The sequence below is a fragment of the Rhincodon typus genome, chromosome 25 (genome assembly GCF_021869965.1).
Source record: "Rhincodon typus isolate 14 chromosome 25, sRhiTyp1.1, whole genome shotgun sequence".
Classification (NCBI taxonomy): Eukaryota; Metazoa; Chordata; class Chondrichthyes; order Orectolobiformes; family Rhincodontidae; genus Rhincodon; species Rhincodon typus.
The window spans coordinates 4,246,788-4,260,456 of NC_063356.1; the positions used below are offsets into that span (position 1 = coordinate 4,246,788).

Genomic DNA, 13,669 nt, shown 5'->3' on the forward strand with positions numbered 1-13,669 from the left:
CCGGTCTGGGAGTGCAGCTATGCCAGCCTGCGGGTGCAGATACACCCGTCTGCGGGTGCAGATACACCGGTCTGGGAGTGGAGATACGCCGGTCTGGGAGTGCAGATACGCCAGTCTGCGGGTGCAGATACACCAGTCTGGGAGTGCAGATACACCAGTCTGCGGGTGCAGATACACCGGTCTGGCAATGCAGAAACACCCATCTGTGGGTGCAGATATGCCGGTCTGCGGGTGCAGATATGCCGGTCTGCGGGTGCAGATATGCCAGTCTGCGGGTGCAGGAATGCCGGTCTGCGAGCGCGGATACACAGGTCTGCAGGTGCAGATACACTGGTCTGCGGGTGCAGATATACTGGTCTGCGGGTGCAGATACGGTCTGCGGGTGCAGATACGCCAGACTGGGAGTGCAGATACACCGGTCTGGAAATGCAGATTTGCCGGACTGGGAGTGCAGATGGGCATGATGGACCAAATGGCCTCCTTCCATGCTGTAATAAATCTATGTTCAGTTCTATCCAAGAGATTGATGATTGACTGAGTTGGTAGTAACATTCCCAGCTGTTTTATTCAGTGGGTTTGCATCCTCTAGAACATGCCCTCATTGCAGTGATTACAAATCACAGTCAACACTCCCATTTTCTCAAACTGAGTGCTAGTAATAGGGAATGCCAGCTACAGTAAGTGCAGAAGATTATCTTTTAATTCATACATGGGATGAGGGCATCGCCGGTCATGCCGGCAAATATTGCCCATCCCTAATTGCCTAAACGACAATTCAGAGTCAACCACATTGCTGTGGGTTTGGAGTCACATGTAGGCCAGACCGTGTAAGGATGGCAGTTTCCTTCCCAAAAGGACATGAGTGAACCAGATGGGTTTTTATCCAGCAATCAACAATAGGTTCATGGTTTTCCATCCGATTCCTGTATTCCTGCTCCAATGGAACCTACTCTTTACCAGGTTGTCCATGTTCCCCACCAACTTCAGCACTATCACCCCGAAAGAACACATCTCCAACACCCCCCCCAACCACTATCCTGCTGTAACCATTAACTCCTCCTCTGGAACAACCTTTTGTTTCTTGACAATTGTCTCATTAATCTTTTAGCCTTACACTGTTATCATTTAGTCACTCCTGCCCTTCAGTCTGCTCCTAAGGCCTCTTTTTTTGTTCTCTCCCACTCCACGCACCTGCCAATTTCCCTGGCTCTGTGTTTGCTTAAAGCTTTTCCAATTCCAAGTTAGAAAATGTCATCAATGTAATTAACTGTTTCTATCTCCAAAGATGCTGCCAGACCTGCTGAGTATGTCTAACATTTTCAGTTTTGATTAAAGATTAAAAGGTTAAAAGGATAGTAGAGCTGTAAAGTCCATTACATACGGAAGGAAACCAGTTGCTTCCTTGCCAGGGACATCCATATCCCATGTGCAAATAAAACAGCTACAGAATTGTTCATGAGGGAGGATCAGGGTCTCCTTGTTCCATACTAGCAGATACAATGGTGTTCTTAATAAATGATAACTGTCAATCTCTATCAGTTAGTCAGTTGAGATGATGTACTTAAATTGACAGCTCAAAGAAATGCAGGGTCAGCGTCTCAGCTGATGTAGGAGAGAACGGTCAGCTTCTGACTTGAACTCGGTTACAAAGGACACAGTGAAGGGGAAATAATGACCCTTAAAAATGTGTGACCACTTGTGGTGGACAACTGCTCTGATTTGTTGGAGTCTTGGACAATATTTATCCCTCAGCCATCAGCATTGTGTTTGTTAAAGGCTGGATTATACTCAACAAAAGCAGAAATTGCTGGAGGAACTCAGCAGGTCTGGCAGCATCTGTGGGGAGAAAGCAGAGTCAATGTTTTGAGTTCAGTGACCCTTCTTTAGAGATTATTCTCTCTGTCTGGTGTAACAGTGGGGACCAGTGGAAGGCGGAATGTGGGCCACCAGGATATTGCAAGAAGACTCCCTCTGGGGTTGATTGAAAAGTTTGTGACGATGCTGGTGACTGGGGAGATGGAGCAGAGTGAAAAATGACCCAAAGTTATCTTTTTAGCAAGACTATCATCACCCCTCTCTGTAGTAGCACTTTCAAAATCCTTCTGCTCTCTCAAGCTAACCTATCAAATGACAGTTCAAGGTCCTTGTATGCAATGCTGCTCCATAACTATATCTAGCTTTGCTAGCCTCCAATTCTACAGTCAGGTTTTTGAAAATTCATGTACGCCACTTTAGTCAAAGTCACATTGTGTTTCACTTACTGATGCCCTTTGATCTGTCCATCAGTTTGTTGATGATTCCATTCTCCTTCACAACAAACCCCTGGTCCATCTCCATGGTAACTCCGTATCCTGAATCTCCTGGCTATCACCCACAGATGAAACCAAAGCCACTCTGTTCACCTTCCATCTCATTGTATCAAGCTCCTGGGTCCTTTGTAACCAAGTTCAAGCCTGAAGCTGACCGCTCTCTCCTACATCAGCTCAGCCACTGATCCCGCATTTCTTTGCCTTCAGAATGCCCCACTTTCCCCAATTACAAATGCCCTTGACTCACTATCTCTCCCACAAACACTGCAACCTTTTCGGAGACAGGGTCCACTTGGTGTGGAACAGCTTGTATCTTACCTGCAGCTTTATCCATGACACAGTAATCGGGCGAGTTCTCAAAGTACACTAAGTCGTTCTTGATCAGCCTGTCTGAGTGTTTGTTGGTGACAGTGAAACCGGTTCCATCCTGGTTCATGGTGACCTGAATCGCCAAGTGGTATTTCTTTCGCAGGTAATCTCCAGTCTTTCGAAAGTCCGACATTGCTAACCAACAAGTCCTTAATGTACAGGATCCACTAACACCGTGGCATTTACACTCCAGCTTCATGAATTTTTTCACAGCCTGCAGGGTTACAAAGACACTGAGTTATCACAAAAGATACAAATAACCTGTCACAGGTCTTATAGGATGTTCAAAAAAAGAGTTGTGATTCTCAAGTCTTATCCCTGTCCTGGGAGTGTTTGATGGGGATAGTGTAGAGAGAGCTTTACTCTGTGTCTAACCCTGTGCTGTCCATGTCCTGGGAGTGTTTGATGGGGATAGTGTAGAGAGAGCTTTACTCTGTGTCTAACCCTGTGCTGTCCCTGTCCTGGGAGTGTTTGATGGGGACAGTGTAGAGAGAGCTTTACTCTGTATCTAACCCTGTGCTGTTCATGTCCTGGGAGTGTTCGATGGGGACAGTGTAGAGCGAGCTTTACTCTGTATCTAACCCTGTGCTGTCCCTGTCCTGGGAGTGTTCGATGGGGACAGTGTAGAAGGAGCTTTACTCTGTATCTAACCCTGTGCTGTCCATGTGCTGGGAGTGTTCGATGGGGACAGTGTAGAGAGAGCTTTACTCTGTATCTAACCCTGTGCTGTCCCTGTCCTGGGGGAGTGTTTGATGGGGGACAGTGTAGAGAGCACGTTACTCTGTATCTAACCCCGTGCTGTCCCTGTCCTGGGGGAGTGTTTGATGGGGACAGTGTTGAGGGACATTTACTCCATTTCTAACCCAAATGACTAAGGCCCAAATGACTGTGTGCAGAACAGTAAGGGAGTTCTTCTGTTTCCCTGGTCAAGATTCAGTCTTCTACTGAATTACTGCAATACTACAGTGCATGTGGCCCCTCAAGTCTGCACCAGGTCTTTGAGCATCTTGATTCAGTGCCAATCTTGTGCCCTTTTCCCATGGCCCTGTATTTAGTTCACTGCCCTTTGTGGGAGCTTCCTGTGCCTTTATTCCCCAGGTTACAGCAGGAACTACAGTTCATCAGTTGCAAAGCACATTGGGATTGTCTCCAGTTATAACACATTCCCCATGTTGTGCACATTTATTCTTTAAGCAGAATGATTCATGTCAATTAAACCCTGGACAAGGATAGGGCCACAATCTGAAAGGGGTTGCCCTTTTCAGACGGGAGGTGCAGAAGAATTTCTTCTCTCAGTGGGTTGTGAATCTGAAGAATTTTTACCGCAGAGGACTGTCATGGCTGGGCCCCTAAGTATATTCAAAGCTGAGATGGACAGACAGACTTTTTTAATCAATAAGGGAATTGAGGGGTATGGGGAAAAGGCAGAAGATTAGAATTGAGGATTTTCAGATCAGCAATGATCTCATTGCATAGCGGAGCAGACATGATGGGCTGAATAGCCTACTTCTGCTCCTCCATCTTATGGTCTTGGTTAACGGTGGAAATTAAAATTACAGGGGTGTTAGAAAGTATTACAAATTGCTGAAAAAGGATGAAGAGCAAGAATTAGAAAATAAATTTTCAGAGATTTGAAGGAAGATTTTGGGACGTACTTCTTCTTGCTAATCGGGAGAGAAACATTTCCAAATTCCATGTTAAATCATGCTATAATCGAGAGAATCAGAATGTAAAAAAATAAAAGCAGGCCATTTTGATGCTTTCGAAAGGAAGCAGTCTATACTCAGCCTATTGCCCTTCCAGGGGTGGTGACACAGAGCTAGTGTCATCAGGATAATAGTCTAGACGTTAGGCTTCATGCTTTGGAGACCATGCTCAAATCCTGCACATGATTCAGTTGATCATTCTGGAATTGAAAGTTAGTCTCAGTACTTTTTTAAAATTTATTCATTCATGGGATGTGGGCACCTCTGGCCAGGCCATCATGTATTGCCTATCCCTAATTGCCCAGGGGGCAGTTAAGTGCCAACCACATTGCTGTGGGTCTGGAGTCACATGTAGGCCAGACCACGTAAGAATGGCAGTTTCCTTCCCTAAAGGGCATTAGTGAACCAGATGGGTTTTTGTTCCCCAATAATTGGCAATGGTTTCATCGTCATCATTAGATTCTTTATTGAATTCAAATTCCACCCGGGTTTTTCCCCAGAAAATTAGCTGAGCTTCTGAATAATTAATTTACTGATAATATGACTTAGGCCACTGCCTCCCCTATGATGACTGAATAGCCTGTCTACATGTCAATATGGTTTACTCTGAAATGACTGAGCAAGCCATTTAGTTCAAGGGCAATCAGGGATGGGAACAAGTGCTGATCTTGCCTACATCTCATGAAAGAATAAAAAAATCTCTGCATCTTTTCTGTAATTAATAGATTTTAAAGTCTTTTTTTTCCTTTATTTGTTAACAGGATGAGGGCATCGCTGGCTAGGCAGCATTTATTGCCCATCCCCAATTGCCCAGAGGCAGTTAAGAGTCAACCACATTGCTGTGGGTCTGGAGTCACATATAGGCCAGATCAGTAGTTTCCTTCCCTAAAGGATATTAGTGAACCAGATGGGTTTTCCCCCAACAATCAACAATCACTTCACAGTCATCATTAGACGACTATCAATTCCAGATATTTAGAGAATTCAAATTCCACCAACTGCTGTGGCAGGATTTGAACCCAGGTCCTCAGAACATCATCTGGGTCTCTGGATTAATAGTCTAACGATAATACCACTAGGCCATTGCCTCCCACACCCTGCTTCCAGATCCACACCCCCTTTCAAATGCTGCTTTACTTACTTGGTGCGAAACATTCTAGACTTTAATAACTTTGTATGAAAATATTTCTTCTAAATGCCCCTTTTGATTTTTCTATTAAAAAGCCTGAGGTTTAGGAAGACGGAGTGAAACTCTTCCTATTACAGTCTAAAGATGTGCAGGGTAGGTGGATTGGCCATGCTAAATTGCCTATAGTGCCCGGGGATGTTTAGGTTAGGTGTGTTAGACATGGGTAATGCAGGGTTAGGGGAATGGGTCTGGGTGGGAAGCTCTTTGGAGGGTCAGTGTGGACTTGTTGGGTTGAATGGCCTGTTTCCACACTGTAGGGATTCTATGATTAATGGAAGCATTGAGAACACCAGTTTAAAGGAATTCACGAAAGCAACAAAGACAGTGTGAGGTGAAATCTTTTTACACAGAAATGAAGGCAGAATCGCAGGGGCTTTCAGAAGGAAAACTTGCTAGTTTCCCAAAGAGAAAAAAAGGGTCCTGGGTTATAGGAAAAGAGAGGGGCAGTGGAGCTAGTTCAATTGTTGTTGCAGAGAGCCAGTATCAGTTTGACAAGCTGAATGGCCTCCTCCTGTACAGTAACAGTTCTTGGAACCTACGATTCTATGAAAATGACACAAAAACTCCCTCACCCAAAAGTACACCTTAAACTTAACATCAAAAACAAAAAGACAAGTACTGCAGGAGCTGGGCATCTGAAATGAAACCAGAAATACTGGAAATGCTCAACACGTCTGGCTGATCACCTCAGATACTGCCAGACTTGAGCATTTCAGGCACTTTCTTTTGATCTTGGAAAATTAAACGCTGCTCTCTTATGATAGCGTGATATTCCAAACTTTGTTTTCAAGTTCATGTGAATCAGCAAGGCACAGGCTTCTGTGAATAGACAGGCAGCAGTTCAAATCTAACCTCCCTGTTCCACTTGAACCTAATTGTTTTGGACTTGTTGAAAGAGATGTGGATATCACTGGCTGAGCCCGCAGCTACTGCCCATCTCTAACTTCCCTGCAGGAAGCGGTGGTGAGCTGCTTTCTTGATCGGATGTTGTTCTCGGGTTTAGGCACTCCACAATGCCCTTAGGCAGGGAATTCCAGTGAAGGAACAGCGATATATTTCCAAGTCAGGATGGTGAGTAACTTGGAGAGGATCTTGCAGGGGCTGGTGTTCTCATGTATCTGCTGCCCTCGTCCTTCTAGATGGAAGTGGTCGTGGGTTTGGAAAGTGCTGTCTGAGGATCTTTGGTGAATTTCTGCAATGCATCTTGTAGAAAGTGCACACTGCTGCGACTGAGCGTTGATGGTGGAGGGAGTGGATGTTCGTGGATGTGGTACCAATCAAGTGGGCTGCTTTGTCCAGGATAGAGTCATGGCATTTTGAGTGCTGTTGGAGCCGCAGTCTTCCAGGCAATTGGGGAATACTCTATTGCACTCCTGACAAACACATTATAGATGGTGGACAGGCTTTGAGGAGTCAGGAGGTGAGTTACTCACTGCAGGATTCCTAGACTCTGGCCTGCTCTCGAAACCATACTATTTATACGGCTAGTCCAGTTCAGTTTCTGGTCAATGGTAACACCCCTGGATATTGTTAATGGGGATTCAGTGATGTTAATGCCATTGAATGTCATTGCCTGCCATTTGTGTGGTGTGAATGTTACTTGCCACTTGTAAGCCCAAGCCTGGATATTGTCCAGGTCTTACTGCATTTGAACATGGACTGCTTCAGTATCTGCAGAGTCGCAAATGGCACTGATCACCGTGCAATCATTGGCGAACATCCCCATTTCTGACCTTATGATGGAGGGATGGTCATTGATGAAGCAGCTAAAGATGGTTGGGCCTAGGACACTAGCCTGAGGAACTCCTGCAGAGATGTCCTGGAGCTGAGATGACTGACCTCCAACAACCACGACCATCTCCCTATGTTCTAGGTATGACCCTAACCAGCAGCGAGTCTTCCTTTATATTCCATTGACTCTATTTTTGTTTGGGCACCTTGATGTAAGGGAAACAAACAATGGAGAAAGCAGGATTGAGATCATTCATTCTCCACTCTCATTTCAACAGCAAAAAACAATACCTGAATATGATGCCCTAAAATATGTAAAAGGACAGCACAATGAGTAAAAAGTATATATATTTCCTTTGAGAATTTTTTATGTTTTGGTTTACAATGCTTTATACAATAAAATTGATGTTGAAATATGTTCTCTATGATAACTGATGTAAATTGATTTAAAAATCATTAACCCCTTGACGATAGTGTTTCCTTTGCATATTTTGCACATGTGGATGTTATCTGTAATACATCTGATACCAATCTCACTCTCCTGGCACATTGTCCAACACAGAATTCAACAGATTTTTCGAAAACATCTCTTGGAGACTATTTGCGTCTCTGGCCCGGTCTCACAGGAGCTCGGAAAAGGAAAATAGGACAGAAGGAGGCCACTCAGCCTCTCAATCCCCTGTCATCCAAGTTTCCCTTGAAACAACTATTGTATTTATTGCAATAGAGTAACAGGAGTAGGCCACTCAGCCCTTAAACCTCAGCTGCTCAATTAAATCAATGCAAATTTATATTCAATCACTTTTGTTCCATATCTTTTGATACCCTAAATAACCAAAAAAAAACTAACCAGCCTTTTGTCACAGAGGACTTCCAATTTCTGCCACGTTTCATGTGAAGAGCTGCTTCCTAATCTCCTTTGTAAATAGTTTAGCTCTAATTTTGAGGTTATGTCCTATTGTTCTGGACGCCCCTACCACTGGAAGAAATAATTTCTCTCTTATTGCCCTATCTAATATCTTTACCATGTTCACCACCTCCATCAGATTACCCTTCAACTATGCACTCTCAAGGGAACGCAAATCAAGTTTCTGTGACCTCTCCTTATATGTTAACCTTCCAAAACTCTTAATCATTTTTTTCAAATCTATTTTCAAGTTGGGGGAGGGCCCTCTTATCAGGGTTAAAATGAGATGGGTGGGGCAGAGGGAGGGGATGTTTAATGTTGCAAAAAGAAGAAATTAATGTCCTTCCATTAACAACTAACATCTTTTAAAACAGTAACTAATGACTTAATATCAATGAGTGTGCCTTTAAGAATTTAAAGCCTCGAGATCAGGAATTAGTAAAATTCCCTCAGTGAATGTACTAATGTCAATAATGATATCCATTTGTTTTAAATTAATATTAAAAATTAACACCTTCAGTACAACACTTAATTATTTTCCTTAATAATAATTTATTAATAATTAGATGCTACAATCAACTTTACATGTTCAAAAACAGAAGTTGCTGGAAAAGCTCAGCAGTTCTGAGGAAGGGTCACCGGACTCGAAACGTTAACTCTGATTTCTCTTCACAGATACTGTCAGACTTGCTGAGCTTTTCCAGCAATTTCTGTTTTTGTTCCTGATTTACAGCATCCGCAGTTCTTTCAGTTTCTTCTTTACATATTATTATTTCAATAATAATTTTACAATCATGAATTAATATTTTAAAATAAATTATGATTGATTTCATACCAATAACTACTAATCGTCGATAATACTTATATCAATATTTAATATTTTATTCTGAATAAGTAACTTTAATAATTACTATCTTTACAGGAGTCAGTTCTGTACTGATTGTAGTAATTCATGAAGCCCTGTCCTTTTACCTTAGCTCAAGTTATAGATAACCATTAACTCACTGTAATGGGAAGAGGTGTCTACGATCATCTGTGAACAATAGCCATAAGACACAGGAACAGAAAGAGGTTATTTGGCCCATTAAGTCAATTCTGCCATTAAAAAAGATCATGGCTGATTTGATAATCTTCATCTACACTCTTCCATCTTTTCTTCATAACCCTTGACTCACTTGATGATTACACATCTACCTCAGCCTTGAATACAGTCAATGACTTAATCTCAACGGCTCTGTGGGTAAAGCATTTCACAGCTTTAGACCCTCTGAGAGGAAAAATTCCTTCTCACCTTTGTCTTTGCTGGGTAACTCATTACTCTGAGAGTTTGCCCTCTAGTCCTAGACTCTCTCACAGTTGGAAAGAGCATCCCTGCATCCACCCTGTTAAACCCCCTAAAAATCTTGTACATTTTAATAAGATTACCTCTCATTCTACTAAACTCCAGTGAGTACATGACCAACCTACTCAACTTCTCACATGGAAATTCCTCCATGCTGGAATCAACCTAGTGAACTTTCTCTGCATTACCTCCTTTGTCAGTATATATTCTCTTAGATAAGGGTTCCAGAATTATTCAAATTTGACCCAAAATTAGTGTGATCTAACTGGTGCCTTCTAACCTTTGAAGAAGATTTCCCTAACATTACCTTTGAAATAAATATTCCATTTGCCTTCCCTATTACCCAATGAACTTGGATGCTAGTCTTTTTTTGAGTTATGCACGTGGACTCCCAAATCCTTCTGTAATGTAGCTTTCTGCAGTCTTTATCGATTTGAATAAATATTTAGCTCTCCTATTTTTAATGCCAAAGTGCATAACCTCATGTTTCCTACATTGTATTACATCTGCCAAGCTTTTGCCCAATTGCTTAACCTGTCTATAACTCCCTGTAGATTCTTTGTATGATCCTCACCACTTGCCTTTGCGCCAATTTATGTGTCAGCTGCAATCTTGGTGACAGTAGATTCACTTCCTTCACCCAAGTCATTAATATATATTGTAAATAACTGCAACCCCATCACTGATCCCTGTGGCACTCCACTAGTTACAGATTGCCATTCTGAACTGTCCCCTTATCCCAACTCTGTCTCCATTAGTTAGCTAATCCTCCACCCATACTAATACACTGCCCCAAAAACCATGTGTGGTCCCATATTAAACACCTTTGAACATCCAAATATATGACAGCCACTGGTTCCCCTTTATCCATCCAAGCTATCTCTTCAAATAATTCCGATAAATTTGTCAGGCAGGATTTCCTCTTCATGAAGCATATTGACTTTGTTTGAATCTATTACGCATTTCTGAATGCTCTACTCCTTTATAACAGATTAACATTTTCCCAATGACAGATGTAGTGCTAACTGGCCTATAGTGACCTGTTCTAAGCCTCCCCTTTCTGAATAAATGTGTTACATTGGCAGTTTTCCAGTCGACTGGGACTTCTTCAGAATCTAAGGATCAACGTGTCCATATCTCTGAAACTAGTCCTTTAATATCTGATGGTGTGGAAGTGCCAGTGTTGGACTGAGGTGGACAAGTCAGAAGTCACATGACACCAGGTGATAGTTCAACAGGTTTATCTGAAATCACAACAAACCTGTTGGACTATAACCTGGTGTCGTGTGACTCCTGACCTTTAATATCCTAGGATGTGTCCCGTTAGTACTCGGAGACTTATGGGCTTTTAAGCCATTAGTTTCCCTTGTACATTTTCTCTGGTGATAATTATTGTATTTACGTTCCCTCCCTCTTTTGCTGCTTGGCTGCTTTGTATTTTTGGCACACTATTAGCATCTTCTACTGTGAAGCTGATGCAAATTAATTATTCATTAGTGCTTATTTATGTAATATTTATTTCATTCTCAAAGGACCAAATGTTCACTTTGGTCTCTCTCCTTTTTTATATATATTTGAAAAACATCTTGCTGTCCATTTTGATATTACTTGCTAGTTTACCCTCAAAGTTTATTTTCTCTCTTTTTTGATCTTTTGCTCATTTTTAAAACTTTCCAAATCCTGTGTTTTACCACTAATTGTTGCCACATTTTATGTTTTGTTTTTATTTCAATTTGAAGTTATCCTTAACTTTCCTGGCTAACCATGGTTGGCTTATCCTCCTTCTAGAATCCTTCTTTCTCTCCTGGGTACAACTTTGCTGTGACACATTTCTTTAATGTTTACCATTGTTCCTCAACTGTCTTTTCTGTTAAACTCCTTCCCCAGCCTACACAATCCTACTTTGCTCTCATTCCTTTGTAATGCCCCTTATTTGAGTTTAGCAGAGAGTTTCTCACTCTCAAATTGAATTCTAAATTTTACCATGTTATGGCGACAGTTTTCCCCAGGATTCTTTACGCTGAGATCATTTATTAAACCTGCCTCATAACAAATTACCAGATCCGAAATTAGCCTGATCCCTGGTTGGATCCACAACATATTATTTTCAGAAACTGTTCCAAATATACTCCACGAATTCTTCCTTGCCATTTTCGATATTCCTAATTAGCATGCAGATTAAAAAGACATCCATGATTAATGTATTGCCTTTATTAATGCCCTCATTATCTCCTGATTTATTCCCTGTCCCACTGTTAAGACCATAAGACATAGGAGTAGAAATTAGGCCATTCAGCCCATCAAGTCTACTCCACCATTCAATCATGGTTGGTAAGTTTCTCAATCCCATTCTCCTGCTTTCTCCCCGTAATCCTTGATCCCCTTGATAATCAAGAACCTATCTATCGCTGGCTTAATTATACTCAATGACCTGGCTGCCACAGCCTTCTGTAGCAGTGAATTCCATAGATTCACCACTCTCTGGCTGAAGAAGTTTCTCCTTATTTCCATTCTAAAAGGTCTTCCCTTTATTGGTGGTCTATAGATTACTCCCACAGTGTCTTCAAGATAATTCCTACCTGCACCCATATAGATTTTACATCTTCTGAGCCAAGATCATATCTAGTTATCATATCTATTCCATCTGGTACTAACAAAGCTAACCCATCTTCCTGCCTTTCTTTCAAAATGTCACACACCCTTGAATATTTAGTTCTCAGCTTTGATCTCCTTGTAACTATATCTCTATAAGGTTATACCCATTAACCTGTGTTTGTACCATTAATTAATGGTTCCTTACCTGTCCTTCCTGCCTTTACATCAATAATTCAGGACTTCATATCAATAACAAATAAATTGTAATTGATGCCATTAAATTGGCATAAATAGCTTACACTCAATAATGAATACTGTTCATTAATAATTTAGGGTGTTTCATCAATTATTGGTCCCACTACTTTAAGAACTGTTTTTTCATCAATAGCTAACACCCTCTTATTACAAAGCATGGAGATTAATGAGAAACATTTTGCTGCACAGTTTACACCATTAGACATTTCCAAGCCTCACTTGAACACTGGCCTAGCTCTCTGGGTCCTAGTTCTGTAGTAAAAGGACATTTGTCTGCAAAAACTGGAGGCTATGTGCAGCCACATTGGAATGAGAATGTGTTGCAAACAGGATCTGATTGTCATTCCATCTGATTGTCTTATTGTTTATCATCTACTCACCGTCCTGCCGCAACGGTTGTTGTGTAGGTTCATCAGTGCCCTGGCATCCTTTTCCTTCTTCTCCTTGGCATCCACAAAATCTTTGGAGAACTTGATTCCATAGTTGATGTTGTCACTGCAGCCTCCCCAGTCGAACTCCCCTCTCCGATCCCGGTCTTTGTCCCTCTTATGAGAGTCACAATTACAGCTGTTCAGTTCTCCCTGGCTGCAAGCTCGTGTGATAGCATACACCACACCAGCAGAGGAAATCGCGTAGACAAAAGCAGCCTCTCGGCTACCTGAGGAAATAGGGGGAGACGTGCTTAGAGACAAGGAACCGGACAATGTTCTTTCCCCCATTGAACATGAGCAAGCAATAATCAGTTTCAATTTGCTGTCTCTTATTCATTCAATCACAGAAATGGACTCATTGACAAGGCTGGTGTTTGTACAGATGTCCTCACAAGCTATTGCTTGTGGCCTCTCCTTAGTCCCTGTGGAGATCTGATTTTTAAAATAAAAATTCATAGGGTGGAGGCATCACCAGCCAGTCAACATTTATTGTCCATTCCTAATTGCCTCTTGAGTTGATTGATTGCTAGATCACTTTTCAGTGGTCAGTTAAGAATCATTGTGGGTTTGGAGTCACATGTAGATCAGACCAGGTAAGCACAGCAGATTTCCTCCCATAAAGGACTTGAGTGAACCAGATGGGTTTTTAAACAGCAAACCAATGTTAGCTTCAAGGCCATTATAACTGAAACTGGTTATTCAACTCGCTCATTGGATATTTAAATTCTACCAGCTGGTGGGATTTGAACACAGCTCCCCAGGTCATTGCTAGCACAATGCCAACATCGTTCTGTCACTATGTCCCCGGCTTATCCCTTGTGCAGGGGAACATGAT

At 42.0% G+C, this 13,669-nt stretch overlaps 1 protein-coding gene across 1 annotated transcript in view; it reads right to left on the reverse strand.

The window, feature by feature from the left end:
• Positions 1-13,122, reverse strand: part of wnt2bb (wingless-type MMTV integration site family, member 2Bb) — a 23,401-nt gene extending 10,279 nt beyond the window's left edge. The window contains exons 1-2 of the mRNA XM_020514730.2: positions 12,784-13,122; positions 2,628-2,892 (exon numbers count right to left, since the gene is read on the reverse strand). Coding sequence (XP_020370319.1) covers positions 2,628-2,892; positions 12,784-13,122 — 604 coding nt within the window. The remainder of the gene's footprint in view (positions 1-2,627; positions 2,893-12,783) is intronic.
• Positions 13,123-13,669: the final 547 nt, after the last annotated feature.